Raw genomic sequence first — 26,322 nt, 5'->3', positions numbered from 1 at the left:
AGGAGAACTACAAACTGCTGCTCAAGGAAATAAGAAAGGACACAAACAAATGGAAAAACATTCCATTCTTAAAGATAAGAAGAATCATTATCATGAAAATAGCCATACTGACCAAAGTAATTTATAGATTCAATGCTATTCCCATCAAACGACTATTGACATTTTTCACAGAATTAGAAATAACTACTTTAAATTTCATACGGATCCAAAGAAGAGTTCATATACCCAAGACAATGGTAAGCAAAAGAACAAAGCTCAAGTCATCACACTACCTGACTTCAAACTATACTACAAGGCTACAGTTACCAAAACAGCATGGTACCGTTACCAAAGCAGATATATAGACCAATGGAACAGAACAGAGACCTCAGAAATAACACCACACATCTACAGCTTCAGAAGCATTTATATAACTCAATACACTTGAAGGAGCTAACCCATGCTACGTTTCTCAAACTGGAATGGTTGTTGGCTTAATGGCTTTTTTTTTGTTTTTTCTTGTTGTAAGTGTCAGTGTTGATACTTCTAGAAAGAAAAGTAACTAGAGTCAGCTTACCTTTATAATCATGCCCCAAGATTACTGAGGATATCAACTGTAATACAGATAATTTGATCTGTAGCCTCCGTATGATGGAAATTCTCGATGTGAATGATGCTTTTCCTGTATACACACAAAAGGAGATAGAGACAATGACAGTACAGGTGTTTCTCAAAAACTGTCATTAAAAGCTTTGATTATTAAAGTTGTTAAGGCCATTTATTTTATCTACATAAATGTTTTCAAACTTTTACATTTTTTTTTATCAGAAAATGTTTAAAAGTAGGTAAAACGATGAAGTATTTACTGTTTGTTGATATTTTTGTGACAATAGTACAGGTGGAAACACTGATTATAGGTAACCTCTCTAACCAGGGTTTAAATCTTCTTTAAAATATTACCTCCACGCTACTATTTTGCTAACTATTGAGTATTATGGAAAGGATTAAGTTACTATTTCCAACTTAGGTGGTGCTTCTTACTTTCTTTTACAATGCCTACATTCTTTCATACCCACTGCTGTTAACACAAACAGTCCTCATCCCTTTTTATGCATCTTTTTACTTGGTGCATTTTTAATGCACGTACTTGCTATGTCAGTAAGGAGAACTTTTGAACCCAGATTCATATTGATATTACAGGTCAAAATAATATGAGACTTTATATACATACAGTGAGAAAAATGTTAGAGAAATATAATTTTCTGTCTAATTTAACACAGTTTAATTTAAAGACTGTATCATCCTCAAAAATTAAGAAGGTAGAAACTTACCACATTACATGAGTACCCTCTATGCTTCGTTAAGCATATGTTATACTTAATAGAATTAGGATTTCAACTATTCTTTAGGTCAGTGTAATTATTTACAGGACAAAGATAAGTTCTCAGAGAATAATTGACTTATTTCAGGTGGAACTGAGTTTCCATTGAAATACTGTTAGGACACAAGATATTTGTGACTTTTTGCCTTTGCATCATAAATAAATGAAATCAATGTGCACTTTAGCAATTAATGATTTATATATATTTGAGAGACAACTATTGATTCTTCTAGGAGAATAAATAGAGAAGAAAACTTATTCAGAGTGCACATTATCAGAAGAACACTTACATGGAATTTTCTTCTATGCGCATGATGTTTCTGTGAAATGAAAAGAAAAGATTAAAAATTGAATATATGATCAATTATCAAGTTTTCCAGTAAATGAAAAGTCTTACCTCTTTATGTGAATCAGCTCTCTTGGAAAAAAAGAAAATGAGAAAATAATTAATATTTTAATTTTATAATTCAAGAGTAAGTATAAATATTGACTTAGCCACAATTATGATTAAACCGAATGGAGGCATGCTTTGGTTGATGACACCCTAAATTAGTATATTTTAGCTTTATGACATCTTTAAAATGAGTGGAAGGGTAAACTCTAATTATGTTGCTATATTTCAAATATTAACTCATTTGGTTTATATATTCCTTTTTATGTGAAGGCAGGAAAAGTTATCACTGATGAATAAGAGAGTGGAAATCTGACAAATGAAACATTGGATTTTTTTTATATGAAATGTTCTATGTAGCTCAAAAGCTACCAACATATTGAATATTTTTATATTGCTGATAAGAGACAGGCATTATACCTTTTCCTCTGTTCTTCTTATATGTTATTTTTCCACTTCTATCCTTTATATAATAAAAATAATGTAGATAAACTTGTGGATATCATAACCAATTCAGTTTTCAAAACATTCATTAGAATTTAGTGGATAGTTTGGATATTATTAATCTTTTTTTTTTTTTTTTTTTTTTTTTTTTTTTTTTTTTTTTTTTTTTTGAGACGGAGTCTCGCTCTGCCGCCCAGGCTGAGTGCTGTGGACGGATCTCAGCTCACTGCAAGCTCCGCCTCCCCGGGTTCACGCCATTCTCCTGCACTCAGGCCTCCGCGGTTAGCTGGGACTACAGGCGCCCGCCAACCTCGCTCCGGGCTTACATTTCTTGTATTTTTAGTAGAGACGGGGTTTCACCCGTGTTAGCCAGGATGGTCTCGATCTCCTGACCTTGTGATCCGCCCGTCTCGGCCTCCCAAAGTGCTGGGATTACAGGCTTGAGCCACCGCGCCCGGCCTATTATTAATCTTTTATGATCAATTTTCTATTAACTTCATAGAAAGAGGAGGAGGAGGAGGAAGAGAATGTGGATGTAGAGAAGCAGAAAGAGTTAGACAGGTCAAGTGCTTTTCCTACTAATACACAGTAGTACATGACAATACGAGCTGGGAAACCATGACACTTACAGAGATTTGTTTTATGGTTGAAAATAAGCAGCTTTATTTTAAGAAGAATTAAACAATTCTATGCTAACTTTAACAGTTAGGTTGTGCAAGAAATGACTTGAAATTTCATATTATGACACCCTGTAGTACTTGGGTTCCACTTAAGTGCACCTTGTTCTTTCCTCAGATTTCTAACTTCAGATGGTCTAGAGCTTTTCATACTTAGAGATACTTTCACAGTTCTCAGTCCCACATATTTAAAAAGCTTGCTAAATTTTCTTTTACTTTTACATTAAAGTAATTGTACTTGAGTGTTTGCAGGTATGTAATGAATATCTATTCCAAGTCCTTAAAGAACTTACATAAGTTAATTCAAAGAAGCTCTTTATATGGAAATATTAAAGCTTATAGAGCTGTTTTGAGGTCAACATGAGTACATGCAGAACACAAGGAATAAGAGACACTTGGGATAAGTACTGAGAATGAATGTATTCTTTAAAATTTCCAGATGTACTTACAGTCATGGAAATCATGAGAGCCAAGATTAAAGCAAAGACAAGAAACTTCATAGTTGGCTGAGTCCTATAAAATCATACAAGAAAAATCAGTAATCATATTCTTTTTTGCATTCATTCATCAGACTTCTGTTGATGACACTATGCTTCAAAGCACTGGGAGACATGCTCTGTTTTCCAGGCTGGAATGCAGGGGCATGAGCACAGATCACTGAAGCCTGGACCATCGGGGCTCAAACCGTCCTCCCAATTAGCCTCTCTAGTCCCACTTGTAGCTGGAACTACAAGGGTGTGCCAACATGCCCAGTGAATTTTTTCTTTTTTTGGTAGAGAATGTTATTAGTCTCATTCTATTGTCCAGGCTATTCTGAAACTCCTGGGCTCTAGGAATCTTCCTGCCTTGTCCTTTCAAAATGCTTGGATTACAGGTGTGAGCCCCAGGCATGGTCTCCTGAATTGATAAGTAAATGTGAGTGCTCTGATTTGGAAATATTAATATGCTAATGAAACACACAAATGGACATCTTAAACAAACCAAGAGGATGGGAGTAAGAAGGTAACAAAGAAAGGCAAACTTGAGTTGGATAATATGGAATGAATAAAGTGAGGTGTTGGGAGCCTATAAAGAAATAAAATGGAGAGGAAAGCGTGTTAAAAATGCAAACAGTTTAGCATGTAGGGAGGACAAAACTGGAGGAAAGATGACCACTTAGGTTCTTGTGTCATTACAGGGGACTTATATAATGACATTAAGAATGGTAATTAAGGTACAGTGTAAAGAGATATTTGGAAAGTAGAATAACAAGCAGCAGGGAATTGCTCTATAATAAAGTCAGTGAATATGAGCCAGATTTCTATTAGAGAACCCAGATGGTGTAACCCTGAAATTAGAACATTAATGATATTGGTTAGAGAAAAATAAAATGAAGAGAATTCACAGGGAATATGTTTGTAGTGACTTTGAGAAGTTGAACTGGTGAAGATTATTTAACATTTCAAATAATATTATTCAACAAAGTTAGCCTCATCTGGGACTCTGATATGTTTTATAATTACGTATATGGAAGTGAATCCAGTTACTTTGCAGATGTAAAAAAGTATAACAGATTACTTATTTCTAAATTATAAATAGGTAAACAAAAGCATTTCCATTGGAAAATACAATTACCACAAGACTTAGAATTATATGGCATTTTTAGCTGTTAATTGCAGCTATAAAGTAATTCATTAATAGGTAATTTAAATATTTTTTTCTAATCTCTCTTACCTGTCACTTGTGATAGAACATTACAATAACATTTTTCATCTAATTATAATAAAATGTCCTACTCTTAAAGAGCCCTACATCTCTATCACGGAAAGCAGAACCCATGATTTATTGCATTTACCATATTATTTATTCATTCGTTTTGCTTCACTCGTTTAAATGGAAACTTCTACTATAGGACTAACTCTAAAATTATGTACTTCTTGAAGTTTTCTATTACCTAATATATAAATCCTACTTCAACTCTTTTTATGAAACAAAAGGCATGAGAATTTTACTGTCGTTTATTACTGTCAATTCTGTTGCAAGTACAAAATAAAAATAAATGTTCTAAGAAATTGGTCTTCTTTTACTAACACATAAATTAACAGATGAATGAACATAGAAAATCAATATATAATTAATGGTTTTGAAAAATATATTTCCCAAGTAACACAATAATACAATTATAAAAATCTGGAACAGTAAACTCTTTCTTTTCTGCCATAACACAAATGAATGAAAATGAGTTAAATAAATTAGTAAGATTGAGATGACTAACTCTTTTACAGTATATGCTTTGCGTTATAACAGAACTGTTTTAAATGATGGAAAGGTCAATAAAAAAGTAATAAAATAGTTTCCTATTAAGAAGACAGTAAATTTTTAAAGTAAACTTTTATAACAATACGTTTGCCAAGAGAGAATTTATCAGTATGTTCTTGTAAAGTTTGAAATTCTACTTTAAGTTAAATGTAGAATTAATAATTAAGAAAGTAGATACCAGGTATCTAGGCAAGGAAATAAAAAGAGTCCATTGAGGTCCCACCATCAGAGAGGATGTCATACATTGCCATATTCCACATTAGTTACTTTGCATGATGATTGTTGGTGTTAATTCATAGGAATTGAGATCTGGAAGTCATCTTCAGATCCCAATAAATGGTCATTATTTTTTAATAATAAGTTATCAATAGATAAATATACATTTCATAAGTGAGTTACAATTGATTTAGCAAACCAAAAGCTTTATGCTAAAGACATTCTATTGGATTGTACTTGAACATATTACCTTTTACTCAAGAGGAGAGTCAAGAAGTCAGTGAAGCCTCAATAGTTGTCCTTTCCTAGATGGCTGATGTATTTAAACACGTTGAAATCTCCCTTTTGTTTTTCTAAATAGCATGAATTATGAGATTATATGATCGAGATGGAAAGCAATGCCCAAAATCTGTCTCTACAAATTCTAAAAATAAACTTAACCAAGGGATTTTACAATAGACCATTGTGAAGACAAAGCAACCAGAAAGCAAATGGACCCATCACATGCTAATCCCAGTGTTAATCTAGCCATGAATGAGTCAGACAATGGAAAAGCATGCTGAGGAAACCAGGCAAGGAAATGATTGCAGTAATAAAGATGTTTCTGTAGAATACCATCTACTGCTTTTCAACAAATATATGTCCAAGATGGAACAACGCTATGTCAAAAATAATACTTACCATGTTGTCAAAATTTTACACATTATCTAGTAAATAGTGATAATTAACATAACAAAATTGGAGTCATTCTATACTTCAGAAGTTTTTCTACAAATCATTATTTATCTTGTATTTCTACCTTTATATTGACTTTGAATATTTTAAGTAATAAAGTGACTGTAAACATTTGCCAAAATTCAATCATCTTTTGGATGCCATATGATAAAAAGATTCTCATATTTAATGTCAATAGATTCTAGGTACTTGATCATATATCTCTCACATAAAACTGATTTCTTATGTTTAGAAATTTGAATTTACTTCCCTAGAGTTTTCAGGAGTTCATGTCTTTATAGAGGCCATTTGTTGAAATAACTACATTAGATAGAAAGAGAAAAACAGAATTTTAATTTAATTAATAGGCAACATATACAAACATTCACCTACTCGCTACTGGTTGGATAATTTGATGTGCTAAGAACTGAGTATTAAAAACTTATTTCTAAAGTTCAGTTAAGTTATATCGTCCAGTCCATTGTTCCTCAGAGTGTGCCACATGTGACCATCATTGTGTACTTTAAAGAAAGAAAAACTACATAACAGATTTATAAATCCATTGTCTTTAGCTTGATCCCACTAACAGAAATTATGTTTTTAATTTATGTCTGATTCAGAGAGGGAAACAACACCCACCGGATCCTGGTGGTGGGGGAGGGAGGGACAGCATCAGGCCAAATCGCTAATGCATGTGGGGCTTAAAACCTAGATGATGGGTTAATAGGTGCAGCAAACCACCATGGCACATGTTTACCAATGCAACAAATCTGCATGTTCTGCATGTGTATCCCAGAACTTAAAGTAAAATAATAAAATAAAATAAAATAAAATGAATTTATGCGTGAGTTTTGAAAGGAAATATTTATTAGATAAATCTATGCTAATTTGAACAGTCCTATTGGAAATTATGGTGTTCGATAGGTAATATGCAAAAATGTAAATTATTTATTTAGGCAAATATGTCATTCAAGTAAATTAGATTTAAATTATTATTCTTTTGGCATGGAATTTCTAAGCATCATAGATACAAGGTCTCTCCTAGGCACAAAACAAATCCATTCTCTGTACATTCTCAATGAAAAAGAGTTACATAGGATTCAGTGAGTATTTTTTTTTTTAATAGGTTCATGGCCTGCATTCATCACCCAGGCTGGAGTGCAGTGGTGCAATCATAGTAACTGCAGTCTGAAACTACAGGGCTCAAGCAAACGTCCCCTCATACTCCTAAGTAGCTAGAGATACAGGTATGCATGACTACACCTGCCTATTTTTTTAATTTTATTTTTATAGAGATGAGGTTTCACAATTTTGTCAACACAGTTCTTGAACTTTTGATCTCAAGTGATCCTAATGCCTAGGCCTCTCAGAGTGCTGGGATTACAGGCATGAGCCACTGCACCATCTCATGGTTCAGTAACTACTGAACTATGTCTGATTTAAAACATATACCCTGGTTTAATTAATTGCAAATTGTCACGTGGTTTCCTCCTTTCTTCTTTTCTCTTCTGCCTCCTCTCATTTCTTCCCTGTGGTTTTCTTCCCTAGTTTGTTTTTCTAACAATATTAGGTACAGTTCCAGTGGATCTAAGATATTCATGTTCTTGTGCACAAAAAGCAAACTAATAGTCCAAAAGCCCTACCAAACAGCAAACTAACAGGTAAGATATAATGGCAGATGTCAGTATACTCATTTAAAAACTACAGCTAAACCTAAGGCATATACATTTTATGTTGGCACACCAAAATGTAGGCATTATTTCACCCATGATTTTCTGCTTCTCCAAGTTAGGAAGTGTGGGGATTATGTATGACAGGTGGAACAAGCATGGTGGTACAAATACAGTAGTGACCTTCTCATGCTAGTTATAGTCTCACCCTCCAGGAACAGTAGGCCATTTTAGACGACTGATGGACCAGAACATGGCTTCATATTTTATAATTAAGTAAAACAGATATCTTGTCTTCTATAAACAAACCTCATGTTCTTTGAAAAGGCCATGCCTTTCAATTGCAAGCGAAGTATCAACAATGAGCTACTGACTTGTCACAGTTGTGTCAATACATTGGTTGCTTATGGACGCAACCCATGAACAGGTATTTACAGTGATATTTATGCTGGGTTTTTATTCTCCTTCTACACCTTCTTCTGCTTCTCCTCCTCCTCCTCTTTCTCCTCTTCTTCTCTGTGCTCCTCTTTCTCCATTTTCTGCTTCTCCTCCTCCTCCTCCTCTTCCTTATTCTCCAAATCTCCTGTGATGAAAATATGGAACAGTTTGCTACCCAAATCTATGGTGCTTATTTAACAACAGCAACAACAAAAAAACACTTATGTTGTATTCCTGTTTGAATTACTAAAATGAAAAATACTGCTGTTGACCTGTATGGAACAACATGTGACTGTCTAGTAAATAAGACAGAACCTCCTTTATTCTGGAGATACCATGTGACTAGCTTTTCTCCTATTCTTAAGGAGTTTTTCATGTAATTTGAGAGTCAGACAAGAATAAAGACTCAGAGAAATTCAAGAGAGGACTAATTACATGAGACTAAAAGTGGGAGGTGAAGAGTCAGTCACACTGGAGCTGCAGACTGGGGACTTAGAAGCCTATTGATTATAATCAAGACTGTGAAATTAGAAGAGATTATCAGAAAGGGTGCATAGAATCAGAAAAAAATAGACTGAAGAGAGATATCCTGGTTAGCACTGATGTAACATGTGGAAGAAAATAGAAAGCTCGTGAAAATATTCATGATAGAAAAGACAGAGAAGAGATGTATTTCTAAGCAGTTTGTATAGTCCAGAAGCCAAGAAGTTGAAACATTATGAAAGAAATACTCATTTCCATAAACAAATGTTGCTGTGAACTTGGCAGTTGCTTAATCTAACTGAATTTTTCTTACATTTAAGGTATTATAATAAGAGTTAAAATTTAACTAAATGAGAATATACAAAATACATTGTAAATAAAATGCCCCAAATGCAAACATTAGGTTATATCATTATACTTCTAACCATATAAACCTTCATTGGGAAGAATATATTAATTTTAAAAATTCTTTAAGAATAGAGAGGAAATGTAAAACAGATAATGGTAAGAAAATATTTTTGAAAAACCTGATAATCAATGATCAATCTGGGAAATTGTGACAAATTTACATTATATGGCCTAAGTAAACCCAAGAGCAATTACTGAAAGAATCACGATTATACTACCAACAAGGAGATATAAAAATGTCATCAATTTCTTTTTTAGAATATCAGTTTTATCTAACAATACACAACATTAAATGTTCTGAAATCTGTGTAATATTAAATATTTATCTACAAAATAAAGCAAATTTGGGGAGATTAAAGATAACTTCTATATTCATCAAAGTTGAAATATTTCATGGAATTTTAAATATTTCTCAGGGCATTGTGAGATTTTATTCTAATTGAATATACTGTTGACATTAATGATATGGGAAACAGCCTGAACTTGATCCTCTAGGCATTCGATAGGCTTGTACATCTTCTCCAAAGATTGTATTTTAGGAGGTATAGTTTTGAACAACATTCTGAAACAGAGTTAGTGGCAGGGAAATCTGCAGTCATAACTGTACACCTTTCTAATCAAGGGATTTTACGTAAAATATTTGTTAATAGTCTTCCCAATTCTAAAATGAGGTTAAGTATTATTATAATACTTATTTTGTTGATAAGAAAACTGATGTTTAGAGAAGATTAAGAAACTACTAGTTTCAAGGTTGATATGATTTGGCTGTGTCCCCACTGGAATCTCACCTTGAATTGTGACAAACCCCATGTGTCAAAGGCGGGCCAGGTGGAGATAATTGAATGGTGGGAGCATTTTCCTCCATATTCTTCTTGCGGTAGTGAATAAGTCTCAGGAGATCTGATGGTTCTATAAACAGGAGTTCTCCTGCACATGCCCTTTTGTCCGCAGCCATGTAAGAAGTTCCTTTGCCCTTCCTTCGTCTCCTGTCATGATTGTGAGGCCTTCCCAGCCATGTGAAACTGTGAGTCCATTAACCCTCTTTCCTTTACAAATTACCCAGTTTTGGGTATGCCTTATCAGCAGCATGAGAACGGACTAATACAGTAAAGAAACTAGTAATTGTCAAGAACACGATGCAGACTCAGTGTTCCTCCCCTCCAGAGTCCAGCCTCTTAACCACCACAGGACAGAAACTTTCTCTCAGAGGTGTTTGTATAAATAAATACATTTCGAGAAGCTAAACCATCCCACATCTCTTACTGGGCCTGTTGTTTGTTTGATATCTTGTGTTTGATATCTTGTGTTTGATTTCTTCTTTTAACTGTGAGCATGGATATTTTTGGAAAGTAAAACGTGTCACTAGACCTAGTCTACTTTTATACTTACGTCCTGTGGTTACTGAGGAACACTGTAAGGCTATGGATAGGGATATAGGTAATACGGTGGATACGCTGGATATGGCCAATAGTCTGGATATGGTTGATATTGGTTAGACCTTTCCTGCACACAGACAAAAGAACTAGAGAAAGCTGTGGACCAATGGGACAGTGGACAGAGGAACAGAAAACCAAGCACTGCATGTTCTCACTCATAAGTGGGAGTTGAACATTGAGAACACACGGACACAGCGGGGGAAACATCACACATCCGGGCCTGTCATGGGGTGGGGGCTAAGGGGAGGAATAGCATTAGGAGAAATGCCTAATATAGATGATGGGTTGATGGGTGCAGCAAACCACCGTGGTACTTATGTAACAAACCTGCATATTCTGCAAATGTATCCCAGAACTTAAATAATAACAAACAAAACAAACAAACACAAAATAAAAAGAGAAAATAGAGTGAGTTGTGTTTTTTTCTTTTTCTTTTTTTTTTCAGGTTGCATAGTAGAGACTTTTGACATGCTTCTGACACTTGAAGATAGTAAGATAGTTCATAAAGATCATGTCTCTGAGTTTTAATTCAAGGAGGAAAGTGAGATTGTACTGGAATCACGAAGGACACCTCAGGTCCTACAGAGAACAAGTGCAAACATACCCCATGATAACAATCTGCTGACCAAAGTGGGTGAAGCCCCAGTATGTGAGAGATGCAGAGGGCCTCCCTCTGTGACTCATCTTTCTACTGAGGGTCTGAGCAACCTAGCCCAAAGGAGAGCATTTTGTTTCTTCCAAGCCTTGAAACTAACTTTGGGAGAGGTTATGAGACACTATGAAGGGAAAATCTGCAGACATTTTCACAGACCCAGGACTGACGGCAGGATGCCACTTTTAATACAGGTGCTTTACATACAGGACTTTAATACAGTCAGCCATTCTTTGGTAACTTGAGAACATGGCTGTGCAGGCTTTTGAGTCTCAGGCCAGAGTTTAAAGTGCCTGCTCTGGAGTGGGTTAAGAACCTTCATAGGCAGAATTATGGAAAGCCCTGGAAAACTAGGCACCAGAATTGTGCTTTTGCCACCTCATAATCATGGTGCAGATTAGTCTGAGCCACCACACCCTTTATGGACATAGATTGGGGTGTAGTGGGTTCATTTCCTCTCCACCCTCAGGGAGATCTCCAGGTATTGAGAACATAGTCTTGCCTGGATCAACAGCCTAAGCCACCCCACCATTCCTGTGCATAGGTCGTGGTGCAGTGAGGCCCTCTCTACTCCACATGTAGGTAGATCTCCAGGAAGAAGTAAATGAAACTTGGAAGCAAAAACCATACAAGAAATCAATGAAATCAAAAGTTAGTTTTTTGAAGTGCAAATGAGATCAGTAAACAGCCAGCTAGATTAATAAAGAAAAAATAAAGGACAAGATTCAACTAAGAACAAATGGAAATGACAAAGGTGACTTTACAACTAAGCCCACAAAATTGCAAAAATCCTGAGACAATTATAAACACCTTTAAGAGCACAACTAGTAAATCGAGCAGAAACGAATAAGTTCCTAGAAAGAGAAAATCTTTCAAGATTGAACCAGGGAGAAATTTATACCTGAAACAAATATTTAGTTTCACTGTTGAGTCAGTAATTAAAAATCTACAAAAAAAAAAAAAAAAAAAAAAAAAAAAGCCCCAGGCCACATGGATTCACAGCTTAATTCTACCAGACATATTAAGAAGAGCTTGCACCAATCATACTGAAGCTTTTACAAAAATTTGAGGAGGAGGGGCTCCTCTCTAACTCATTCTGTGAAGCCAGAATCACCAAACCTGGCAAAGAAACACACACACATGAAAACTACAGGACAATATACTTGGTGAACATAGATGCAAAATCCTAAACAAACAAAACACTAGCAAACCGATAGCAAAGCACTTCAAAAAGTTAATTCACCATGATCAAGCAGGCTTCATTCCAGAGATGCAAGATTGGTTCGCCATACATAAATCAATAAATGTGATTTGCCACATAAACAGAATTAAAAGCAAAAATCATATAATCTTAACAGATGCAGAAAGAGCTTTTGATAAAACTCAACGTTCCTTCATGATAAAAACCCTTAACGAACTAGACATCGAAGGATCATATCTCTAAATAAAAAGAACTAGCTGTGTCAAACCCACAGCCATTGCCATACTGAATGGGCAAAAACTGGAAGCAATCACCTTGAGAACTGGAGCAAGACAAAGATGTCCAATCACACCACTCCTATTCAACATAATACTGAAAGAGACAGTAAGAGCAATCTACAAGTTACAGTAATAAAAAAATCCATAAAGGAAAAAAAGTCAAGTTCTCTCTCTTCATGGACAATACAATTCAATGCCTACCAAACCCTAAAGTTTTGGAAAGACTCCTGGAACTGATAAACTACTTCTCTACAGCTTCAGGATACAAAATCAATGCACAAAAATCAGTAGCACTTCTGTTCACGAGTAATGTGCAAGATGAGCACCAAATCAAGAACACAATCTCATTTACAATAGCCACAAAAAATAAAAACCTATACATATATCTAACTAAGGAGGTGAAATGTTTCTACAGGGAGAAGTACGAAACGCTGCTGAAAGAAATCACAGAAGACACAAAGAAATGGAAAACATTCCATGCTCATGGATTAGAATAATTAATATCATTAAAATGGCGATATTATCCAAAACAATGTACAGATTCAATGCCACTCCTATGAACTTACCAACATTAATTTACACAGAAGTGGAAAAAACTATTCTACAACTCATAAAATTCACAATGGATTTGTACTTGTTATTTCTTCTGCTTGAAAATGTCTTTCTTCATGCTTGCTCCCATACTTAATTGGCAGCTTTTCTAAAAGGTCACCATACCAGAGAGGCTATCCTTGACTATCCTACTTGAGGCTGCCTCTATATCCTAGCCCTGCCTTACACTTCTGTAACACATTTATTACCTGAGTCATGTGTTATTTGTTTACTTGTTGTCTGCATCCCCAAATGCAGTGTAAAAGCTCTGACAACAGGGCTCTGTCTTTCTATAACTACAGCATCTGAAAGAGTGACCGTTGGTATCACTCAATAAACTTGTGTTTGATGAATATATTGACAAACCGATAGAGAGCATTAGATGGTTTGTGTTCTGAGTGCCTGCCTACTGCTGTGGAGTGACATAGGGGTTATCTGCTGGCATGTAGGGCCTGAGATAAGTTAATGTGAGAATGTTCAATGCTAAGAAATGTGCTGTGGCAAAGGACACCAGGGGCAAATCAAGGTTTCGCATCAGTAGGTCTAGTAATCTAGATGTGATTGAGGAGCATATGTTTGTAAGATAAAATGAATATAACACGCTAAATTAAAATATCATTTCAAAAGGGCTATGGTATAAAGTACTACAGTCAGTGCTACTCGAACTGGGAAAATAAAGTGAAGAAGTAAATATATATGTAAATATAAAAAAGAGAAATAAAGAGCATACACATAATAATGTGCTTGCAATTTATTGCTTTTGGAGAAGAATGAATTTCTATTACTCAGAAACAGCAGTGAAAACAGCTTAACAGTTTAAATTACAAGCATCTAATCAAATGATAATTAGGAAGGTAAGTATCATGAAACACGGAATTCAGTGAATCATGGTCTTTCTTTTATTCTGCATTGTCTTATGATAATTCTTCAAAAGCAGCGGTAGTGTGATGCAGTATGACGAATGACAATAAACCAGTAAAAGTGAATTTGCCAGTCAAACCTGTGAAGAAAAGAAAATAACACTTTATCTCTCAAACTGATACTCCTGTAAATACATTTTACTTTTCCTGGCAGAAAGTATGTATTTATAGATAGTTATTTATTTATAGAAAGTTTATTTATAGAAAATTATTTATTTTAGGTAGTTTTACTTATTATAATGCAGGGACCAAAATAATATTTGAGACAGAATAGACTCATGAAGTGGGTATCAGAATAAATAAAATTATCACTCAGCATCTGCAATTTAAATTTAAATTTTCTTGATGTTTTCCATCATCTTATTTTATTCTAGCACTTAAATATAGCCTCCACATTTCATCTATCTCCCACAAATAATATTTTAACTATATTCTCCCCTGATTAAATGTCATCAGCAATTATCTAACATCTGGAGGATCAAGATCAGGCTTTTGTAGTATCACACAGAGCAGGAATTCAATAAGAGTAAAATTTCCCAATACATTTAAAATATTTGAAAATATTTGAAATCTTTTGAACTATTTCAATTTTGAATTGTAGAACAGTACTGTTTTTATCTCCAAAATATTGCCTTATTTGACAGGCTATCATATTAATTTCATGATTTGGACATTTTATGCTGCTAAATATAGATAAATTAAAAACTGACTTTTCTTAAAAAGGACATTGTTCGACCCATTTCCTTCTTCTTGAAAATTCCCATCTCCTTGTTGATATTTTCATTAGTAATTCCTATAGCCATTGCTCATTAGAATTACTTAGGCATAAAATGTTAATTTCTCATGAGTTCCCTGATGGTGGTTGTGCATCTTCTCCAAAGACTACATTTTAGGACAGAAAACTTCAAATAACAACCAGGTACAGATTTAGTGGCAGAGAAGCCCATGGCCATAACCATATGCCTTCCAGATCAAGGGCTTCTCTATAATGTCTCTCAATAGCCTTACAAATTCTATAAAGAGCTTAAGTATTATTATAACATGTATTTGTTGCTTATAAAACTGAGGTTTGGAGAAGATTAGGAACACTTTAAGGTCATGAAACTCGTTGTCAGGGTCAGGATACCAACGTAGGGGTTCCCCTACCCAGAACTCTGTCTCCTAACAGTAGTGAACAGAAGCTTTCCCTCAGAGATATTTTATTTAATTTTATTTTTTATTTTACTTTAAGTTCAGGGATCCATGTGCAGAATGTGCAGGACTGTTTCATAGGTATACGTGTGCCATGGTGGTTTGCAGCACTATTGATCAGTTCTCTATGTTACCTTCTGTCACCTCCTACCCTCCATCCCTGGTGTGTGCTGTTCCCCTCCCTGTGTCCATGTGTTTTCATTGTTCAACTCCCACTTATGAGTGAGACCATGTGCTGTTTGGTTTTCTGTTCCTGTGTTAGTTTGCTGAGCTTCATCCATGTCCCTGCAAAGGACAGGATCTCATTCCCTTTTATGACCACATAGTGTTCCATGGTATATACATACCATATTTTCTTTATCCAGTCTATTATTGATGGACATTTGGGTTGTTCCATGTCTTTGCTATTGTAAATAGTGCTGCAATAAACATATGTAGGCATACGTCTTTATAGTAGAATGCTTTATATTCTTTTGGGTATACCCAGTAATGGGATTGCTAGGTCAAACGGTATTTCTGGTTCTAGATCCTTGAGGAATCACCATACAGTTTTCCACAATGGTTGAACTAATTTACATTCTCACCACCTATCTCTTCACAGCCTAGCCATCATCTATCATTTCTTGACTTTTAATAATCACCATTCTGACTGGTGTGAGATGGTATCTTACTGTGATTTTGATTTGCACTTCTCTAAAGGTCAGTGATGTTGAGCTATTTTCACATTTTGGCCACATAAATGTCTTCTTCTGAAAAGTGTCTGTTCATACCTTTTGCTCACTTTTAGATGGAATTGTTTTGTCTTGTAAATTTGTGTAAGTTCCTTATAGACTCTGGATACTAGACCTTTGTCAGATGGGTAGATTGCAAAATTTTCTCCCATTCTCTAGGTTACCTGTTCACTCTGATGATGGTTTCTTTTGTTGTGCAGAAGCTGTTTAGTTTAATTAGATCCCATTTATAAATTTTGGCTTTTGTTGCCATTGCTTTTGGCATTTCCTTCATGAAGTCTTTGTCCATGCCTACGTCCTGAATGGTATCACCTAGGTTTTCTTCTAGGGTCTTTTGTGGTTTTCCGTTTTCATTTAATTTTCAATCCATCTTGAGTTAATTTTGCATAAGGTGTAAGGAAGGGGTCCAGTTTCAGTTTTCTGCATATGGCTAGCCACTTTTCCCAGTTCCTATTTATTGACTAGGAGATCCTTTTCCCATTGCTTGTTTTGTCAGGATTGTTGAAGATCAGATAGCAAGTAGAGACCCAAATCATGAATGAAATCCCATTCACAATTGCTACAAAGATAATAAAATACCTAGAAATACAGCTAACAGAGGATGTGAAGGACCTCTTCAAGGAGAACCACAAATCACTGCTCAAGGAAATAAGAGAGGACACAAACAAATGGAAAACATTCCACTCTCATGGATAAGAAGAATCAATTTCATGAAAATGGCCATACTGACCAAAGTAATTTATAGATTCAATGCTATTCTCATCAAACTACCATTGACACTTTTCACAGAATTAGAAATAACTACTTTAAATTTCATATGTATCTACAGAATAGCTCATATACACAAGACAATTGTAAGAAAAGGAACAAAGCTGAAGACATCACACTACTTGACTTCAAACTATACTACAAGGCTACAGTTACCAAAACAGCATGGTACTGGTACCAAAACAGATATATAGACCAATGGAACAGAACAGAGACCTCAGAAATAACACCACATATCTACAAACTCAGAAGCATTTATATAAATCAGCACACTTCAAGGAGTTAACCCATGCTACATTTCTTAAACTGGAATGGTTGTTGGCTTAATGGCTTTTTTCCTGATTTTCTTGTTTTAATTGTCATTGTTGATACTTCTAGAAAGAAAAGTAACTAGAGTCAGCTTACCTCCATAATCGTGACCCAAGATTACTGAGGATATCAGTTGCCATACAGATAATTTGATCTATAGCCTCGATGTGAATGATGCTTTTCCTGCATACACACAAAAGGAGAGAGCAAATTGCAGAGAATAGAGACAATGACAGTACAAATGTTTCACAAAACTGTCATTGAAAACTTAGATTGTTTAAGTTTTATGATCTTGTGTGTTATCTACATAGATGTTTTCAAATTTTACATTTTCTTTTTTATCAGAAAAGTGTTTAAAAGCAAGTAAAATGATAAAGTATTTACTGTGTGTTGACGTTTTTGTGGCAATAATAAATGCTGGAACACTGATTATAGGCAACCTCTCCAAATAGGTTTTAAATCTTCTTTACAACATTACCTACAAGTTACTATTTTCCCAACATTGAGTATAATGGGTAGGAGAAAGTTACCGTTTCCAACGTAGGTGGTGTTTCTTTATCTCATTCTTTTAATGAGCTTACTTTCTCTTACAACTCCTACATTCCTTCATACCCACTGCTGTTAACACAAACAGTCCTCATCCCTTTTATGCATCTTTTACTTGGTGCTTTTAAAATATGTATACTTGCTATATTAGTAAGGAGAACTTGTGAACCCCTATTCATACTGATATTAGAGGTAAAATAATATGAGATTTTATACATACATTTAGAAAACATTAAAGAAATACAATTTTCTGTCTAATTTAGCACAGTAAGTTTAATTTAAAAACTTTATCATCCTCAAATATGTAGAAGATAGAAACTTACCACATTACATGGGTAGCCTCTATGCTTCATTAGGCATATGTTATACTTCATAGAATTAGGAATTATTCATAGAATTAGGAACTATTCTTTAGGTCAATGTAATTATTTATAAGAGAAAGATACTTAAGCTCTCAGAGAATAATTGAAAATTGACTTATTCAGAGTGGAATTGAGTTTCCGTTGAGAGGCTGTTAGAACATAAGATATTTGTGACTTTAACCTCTGTAATATAAATAAATGAGATCAATGTACACTTTAGCAATTAACGATATACATATATTTGAGAGATAACTATCAATTATTCTAGGAGAATAGATGGTCAGAGAAGAAAACTTATTCAGAGTGCACATTATCAGAAGAACACTTACATGGGATTTTCTTCCATACTCATGGTGCCCATGACGTCCATGATGTCTCTATGAAATAAAAAGAAAAGAAAAGATTAAATATTCAATATATAATTAATTATCAAGTTTTCCAGTAAATGAAAATGTCTTACCTCTTCATGTGAATCAGCTCTCTTAAAAAGAAGAAAATGAGAAAGTAGTTAATATCTTAATTTTATAATTCAAGAGTATGTATAAAAATTGACTTAGCCACATTTATGATTAAACAGAATGAAGGCATTCTTTGGTTGATGACACACTAAATTAGTTATTTTAGCTTTAAGACATCTTTAAAATGAGTGAAGGGTAAAATTCTCTATAATTAATGTGCTATATTCAAGTAGCAACTCACTTTGGTTTATATATCTTTTTTATGAAAGGCAAGAAAAGTCTATCATTTGTGAATAAGAGAGTAGAAACTGAAAATGAAACATTGGATTTTTTATATATCAATATGTCCTATGTAGCTCAAAAGTTTATTTGCTGATAGAGACAGGCATTATGCTTTTCTCTGTTCTTCTAATGTGTTTATTTTTCTACTTCTATCCTTTTATAATAAAATCATGTGATAAACTGTGATCTCATAACCAATCTGTTTCTTGAAACATTCATTAGAATTTAGTGGATAGGTTGAAGCGTTAGTATTCTTTTGTGACCAATTTTCTATTAACTTCATAGAAAGAAGAGGAGGAGTGGGAAGAGGACGAGGAAGTAGAGAAGGAGAAACAGCTCCAGAGAGGTCATGTGCTTTTCCTAATACACAGTAGTAAATGACAGCAAAAGCTGGGAACTCATGATACTTAATAAATATAGGGATTTGTTTTATGGCTTAAAATAGGCAGCTTTATTTTAGAAAGAGTAAAATAAATTATACGCTAACTTTAACAGTTGGGTTGTGCAAGAAATGAATTGAAAATTCCTATTTTGACACCATCTAATACTTGGGCTCCATTTAAGTGCATCTTGTTCTTTCCTCAGATTTCTAACTTGAGATGGTCTGGAGCTTTTCATATTTAAAGATAACTTTCACAGTTCTCAGTCCCACATATTTATGAAGCTTGTTTAATTTACTTTTATTTTTACATTAAAGTTGTTGTACTTGAGTGTTTGCAGGTATATAATAAATAAGTCCTTAAAGAAATTATATAGGTTAATTCAAAGAAAATATATAGAAATACTAAAGCTATATTGAAGTGAACATGAATATATGGCAGAACATAAGGAATAAAAAAGACCCTTGGGATAAGTACTGAGAATGTATCCTTTAAAATTTCCAGATATACTTACAGTCATGGAAACCATGAGAGCCAAGATTAAAGCAAAGATAAGAAACTTCATAGTTGGCTGAGTCCTATAAAATCAAACAAGAAAAATCAGTAATCACATTCTTTCTTGCATTCATTCATCAAACTTCTATTGATGACACTGTGCTTCAAAGCAGTGGGAGACATGCTCTGTTTTCCAGGCTGGAGTGCAGGGGCATGAGCACAGATCACTGCAGCCTGGACCACCTGGGTTCAAGTCATCCTCCCACTTTAGCCTCTCTAGTCCCACTTGTAGCTGGAACTACAAGGGTGTGCCAACATGCCCAGTGAATTTTTTCTTGTTTTGGTAGAGAATGTTATTAGTCTCACTCTATTGCCCAGGCTATTCTGAAACTCCTGGGCTCTAGGAATCTTCCTGCCTTGTCCTTTCAAAATGCTTGGATTACAGGTGTGAGCCCCAGGCATGGTCTCCTGAATTGATAAGTAAATGTGAGTGCTCTGATTTGGAAATATTAATATGCTAATGAAACACACAAACGGACATCTTAAACAAACCAAGAGGATGGGAGTAAGAAGGTAAGAAAGAAAGGCAAGCTTGAGTTGGATAATATGGAATGAATAAAGTGAGGTGTTGGGAGCCTATAAAGAAATAAAATGGGGAAGAAAGCGTGTTAAAAAAAGAAAACAGTTCAGCATGTAGGGAGGACGAAACTGAAGAAAAGATGACCACTTTGGTTGTTGTGACATTACAGGAGACTTAGATAATGACATTAAGAATGCTTATTAAAGTACAGTGTAAAGACATATTTAGAAAGTAGAATGGCAAGCAATGGGGACTTGCTTTCTAATAAAGTTAGTGAATATGATCCAGATTTCTATTAAAGAATAGCATGGATGGTGTAACCTTCAGATTAGAACATTAAAGATGTTGATTAGAGACAAATAAAATGAAGAGAAGTCATAGGGAAAATGTTTGTAGCTACTTTGAGAAGTTGAATTGGTGAAGATTATTTAATATTTCAAATAATATTATTCCACAAAGTTAGCCTCCTCTGGGACTCTGATATGTTTTTATAATTATGCATATGCAAGTGAATCCAGTTCTTTGGCTGATATAAAAAAGTAAAGCAGATTGCTTATTTCTAAATTACAAACATGTAAATAGAAGCATTTCCGCTGGAAAATACAATTACCACAAGACTTAACAATTGCATGGCATTTTTATTTGTTAACTGCAAGCTATAAAGTAATTCATTAATAGATAATATTTTAAATTTTTTTCTAATCTCTCTTACCTGTCACTTGTGATAGAACATCACAGTGACATTTTCATCTAATTATGATAAAATGTCCTACTCTTAAACAGCCCAACATCTCTATCACAGAAAGAAGAACTCATTTGCATTATTATTTCTTCATTCATTTTGCTTTACTCATTTAAATGGAAACTTCTTGTATAGGACTAAGTATAAAATTATATATTTCTTGAAATTTTCTATTACCTAATAGATAAATCTAATTTTGACTCTTTTTATGATATAGAAAGACAATTTCACTGTTGTTTGTGACTGTGAATTGTGTTGCAAATAGAATATCAAAGAAAGGTTGTAAGAAAGTGCTCTTCTTTTACTAACAGATAAAATGATAAATAAACATAGATAATCAAGATATAATTAATAGTTTTGAAAAACGTATTTCCCAAGTAAAACAATAATAAAAAATTGGAATAATAAACTTTCTTTTCTGCCGTAACACAAATGAATGAAAATGAGTTAAATAAATTAGTAAGATTGAGATGACTAACTCTTATACAGTATATGCTTTGCATTATAACAGAACTGTTTTAATGATGGAAAGGCCAATGAAAAGTGATAAAATAGTTTACTACTAAGAGGAAACAAGACATTATATTAGATTGTACTTGAACATATTACCTTTTACTCAAGAGGAGAGTCAAGAAGTCAGTGAAGCCGAAGTCAAGCCTCAACAGATGTCCTTTCCTAGATATCTGATGTATTTAAACACGTTGAAATCTCCCTTTTGTTTTTCAAAATAGCATCAAGTTTGAGATCATATGATCCAGATGGAAAGTAATGCCCAAAATCTGTCTCTACAAATTCTAAAAATAAACTTAACCAGGTGATTTTGCAATAGCTCATCGTGAAGACAAGGCAAACAGAAAGCAAATGGACCCATCACATGCTAATCCCAGTGTTAGTCTAGCCCTGAGTGAGTCAGACAACGGAAAAGCATGCTAGAGGAAACCAGGCATAGCAAAGATTTCAGTGATAAAGATGTTTCTGTAGAATACCATCTACTACTTTTCAACAAATATATGTCCAAGATGGAGCAATGCTATGTCAAAAATAATACTTACCGTGTTATGAAAAATTGTACACATTCTCTAGTAAATACTGATAATTGGCATAATAAAATTGGAGTCATTCTACACTTCCAAAGTTTTCTACAAATCATTATTTGTCTTGTATTTTACCTGCTTACATTGACTTAGAATATTTTAAGTAATAAAGTGAATGTAAACATTGGCCAAAATTCAGTCACTTTTGGATGCCATATGATAAAAGGATTCTCATATTTAGTTTCAAAAGTTTCTAGGTGCTTGTCACATGTCTCTCACATAAAACTGATTTCTTATGTTTAGAAATTTGAATTTACCTCCTTGGAGTTTTCAGGGGACCATATATCTTTGTAGACGTCATTTATTGAAATAACTGCACTAGACAGAAAGAGACAAACAGAATTTTAAATAAATTAATCGACAAACATGTATAAAAGATCACCTATTTGCTACTAGTTGTATAATTCGATGTGCTAAGAACCGAGTATTAAAAACTCATTTCTAAGTTCAGGTAAGTTGTACAGCTCAGTCCATTGTTCCTCAGGATGTCCCACATACTACCGTCACAATCAGCATCAGCTGGTACCTGCTGAAATGCAAATTCTTAGTCTACTTTTCCAAACTTACTGAGTCAGAATCTTGGGGCGTACACCTGGAACCTGAATTTTAAGAATATATCCAGGAGATTATTTGTGTACTTTAAAGTTTGAAAAACTGTATAACAGATTTGTAAACGCATTGTCTTTAGATTGATCCCGCTAATAGAGATTATGTTTTTAATTCGTGTCTGATACCGGAAAGGGAACAACACACATCAGGGCTGGTGGTTGGGGAGGGAGGGAGAGCCTCAGGGCAAATAGCTAATGCATGCGGGGCTTAAAACCCAGATGATGGGTTAATAGGTATAGCAAACCGCCATAGCACACATTTACCTGTGCAAAAAATCTGCACATTCTGCACATGTATCCTAGAACTTATAAAATAAGAAAATAAAATAAAATAAATTTGTGTGTGATTTTTAAAGGAGATATTTATTAGGTAAATCTTCTATGCTTATTTGAACAGTCCCATTGGAAATTATGGTTATTCTCTAGGTAATATACAAAAATGTATATTATTGTGCCTAATATTATCAGGCATATGTAATTTATATATAATATATCATTCACATATCAGTATATTGCCACAACCGTGATAAGGCAGTAGCTCTTTATTGATACTTCCCTTGCAATTGAAAGGCATGGCCTTTTCAAAGAACATGACGTTTGCTTATAGAGGACAAGATACCTGTTTTACTTAATTATAAAATATGAAGCCACGTTCTGGTCCATCAGTCTTCTAAAATGGCCTACTGTTCCTGGAGGGTGAGACCATAACTCACAAATATATAATTCAAGTAAATTAGATTTAAATTGTTCTTGTTCTTTTGGCATGAAATTTCTGAATAGCAGAGATACAATATCTCTTCTTTGGAGCAAAACAAACCCATTCTCTTTACATTTTCAGTGAAAAAGTGTTACACAGGATTCAGTGTTTTTTTTTTTTTTTTTTTTTTTTTTTTTTAATAGGTACTTGGTCTGTGTTCATCACCCAGGCTGGAATGCAGTGGTGTAATCATAGCTAATGGCAGTCTGGAACTATGGGGCTCAATCGAACCGCCCCTCAGACTCCTAAATAGCTAGTGCTACAGATATGCACCACTGCTCCTGCCTAATTTTTATTATTATTATTATTTTTTGTAGAGATGGGGTCTCACAATGTTGTCAACACAGTTCTTGAACTTTTGATCTCAAGTGATCCTCATGCCTAGGCCTTCCAGAGTGCTGGATTCCAGGCATGAGCCATTGCACCATCTCATGTTTCAGTAACTGTTGAACTATGTCTGATTTAAGAAAAATATCCTGCTTTAATTAATTGCTAAATGTCAAATGGTTTCCTTTCTTTGTTTTCTTTTCCGTCTCCTCTCATTTCTTCCCTGTGGTTTTCTTCCCTAGTTTATTTTTCTAATAATATTAGGTGCAGTTCCAGTGGATCTAAGATATTCATGTTCTTGTGCACAAAAAGCAAACTAATGGTCCCAAAGCCCTACCAAACTAATAGTCCAAACTAATAGTCCAAAAGCAAACTAACAGGTAAGATATGGCAGATGTCAATATACTCATTTAAAAACTACAATTAAACCTAAGGCATATACATTTTATGTTGGCACACCAAAATGTAGGCATTATTTCACCCATGATTTTCTGCTTCTCCAAGTTAGGAAGTGTGGGGATTATGTATGACAGGTGGAACAAGCATGGTGGACTACAAATACAGTAGTGACCTTCTCACGCTAGTTATGATCTCACCCTCCAGAAACAGTAGGCCATTTTAGACGACTGATGGACCAGAACATGGCTTCATATTTTATAATTAAGTAAAACAGATACCTTGTCTTCTGTAAGCAAACATCATGTTCTTTGAAAAGGCCATGCCTTTCAATTACAAGGGAAATATCAACAAAGAGCTACTGCCTTATCCCAGATGTGTCAATACACTGGTTGCTTAGGGATACAACCCATGAATGGGTGTTTACAGTGATATCTATGCTGGGTTTTTATGCTCCTTCTTCACCTTCTTCTGCCTCTCCCCCTCCTCCTCTTTCTCCTCTTCTTTGTGCTTCTTTTCCTCCATTTTCTGCTTCTCCTCCCCGTCCTGCTCCTCCATATTCTCCAAATTACCTGTGATGAAAGTGTGGACCAGATCTATGTGACCAAAATCTATGATGTTTATTTATTTAACTAAAAAAATCCTATGTTATAATCCTGTTTGAACAACTAAAATGAAAAATACTACTATTGACCTATACGGAACAACATGTGACTCTCTACTAGATGAGATAGAACCTCCTTTATTCTGGAGATACCATGTGACTAGCTTTACTCCTACTCTTAAGGAGATTTCCATATAATTTGAGAGTCAGACAATATTAATAGGCAAAGAGATAGAGAAATTCAGGAGAAGACTAATTGCATGAGACTAAAATTGGAAAATGAAGAGCCTAACTGGAGCTGCAGATTGGGGGCTTATAAGCCAATTGATTATAATCAAGATTGAAATTGGAATAGATCATACAGGAAGGATGCATAGAATCAGAAGAAAATAGGCTGAGGAGAGATAACCTGCTCCGCACTGATGTAACATGTGGAAGATAATAGAAACTCATTAAAATATTTGTGATAAAAAAGATGAACAGAGAAGAGATGTATTTCTAAGCAGTTTGTATATTGCAGAAGCCAAGAGGATGAAACAACAAGAAGGAAATCATTTCCATAAACAAATGTTGTTGGGAACTTAGTGGTTGCTGAGTTTCTCTAACTAAATTTTTCTTGTATTTAAGGCATTATAATAATAGATAGAATTTAACTAAATGAGAATATATCAGAATACATTTTATATAAAATGCCCTAAATGCAAACAGGGGTTATATCATTATAGTTTTACCATAAAAATCTTCACTGGAAAGAATATCTTGATTTTAAAACTTCTTTAAGAATAGAGGAGGAAATGCAAAACAGATAACGGTAAGACAATATTTTTGAAAAACCTAAGAATCACCTCAAAGATCGAGATGTTGAAGAAAGTCAGAAATTTGATTAAATGTGTAGTAATTTATAGGGGAGTGAAAGTGGGAAGTTTAAAGAGGTAATGCAAAAAGGGGCTTAAGTTTTTCTTTTCCTATTAGCTAGATTTTTTTTTTTTTCTGGAATTTACTAGTAGGTGAGATGAATTGGATGCTTCAGAATACTAATAATATATTTGGACATTTTGTTGGAAAGAAATAATGAGAGCATAAAACTAAATAAAAGAAAAACAGTTGCTAAGCAATTTTGTACTCCACATTTAGAAAACAGAAAAGAAACATTTTTTTCTTGTGCATTAGAGTTTTCTTGGTAAAGGTGCAGTGTAGGAAAATTTATCAATTACTGGGATTGAGATTTTAGTGAATGGAGATTCTAAAACCCAGAATTCATTAGAATTGTCTCAGTTATATTATTATGTATTGGATGATGGAGATCAAGTCCTGGGTTGGAAGAAAATGAAATACAGTAAGAATGAACAGACAGAATAAATCAACATACGAATATTAAGGCTCTACAGCTTTCTGTAAGGTCAAAGTACTATGCTTCAAACATTTTCTCACTTCCAAAATTATAAATCAGATCATATACTCGTCCAATGACATCCATCCCAATTCAAACGCTATGCTTGACCTACAGAACTTGAA

General features: G+C 34.3%; 1 protein-coding gene across 1 annotated transcript; it reads right to left on the bottom strand.

The window, feature by feature from the left end:
* Positions 1–589: 589 nt before the first annotated feature.
* LOC108521527 (histatin-1-like) lies at positions 590–3,372 on the bottom strand. The gene is made up of 4 exons (XM_017861400.1): positions 3,322–3,372; positions 1,758–1,778; positions 1,651–1,680; positions 590–661 (listed from the first exon to the last, which is right to left on the bottom strand). The coding sequence occupies exons 1-4, from the start codon at positions 3,370–3,372 to the stop codon at positions 590–592; spliced, it is 174 nt and encodes a 57-aa protein (XP_017716889.1).
* Between the last annotated feature and the right edge of the window lie 22,950 nt (positions 3,373–26,322).

The sequence above is a fragment of the Rhinopithecus bieti genome, unplaced genomic scaffold (genome assembly GCF_001698545.2).
Source record: "Rhinopithecus bieti isolate Rb0 unplaced genomic scaffold, ASM169854v2 scaffold_60905, whole genome shotgun sequence".
NCBI classification, from domain to species: domain Eukaryota; kingdom Metazoa; phylum Chordata; class Mammalia; order Primates; family Cercopithecidae; genus Rhinopithecus; species Rhinopithecus bieti.
This window is presented reverse-complemented; position numbering and strand designations above follow the sequence as displayed.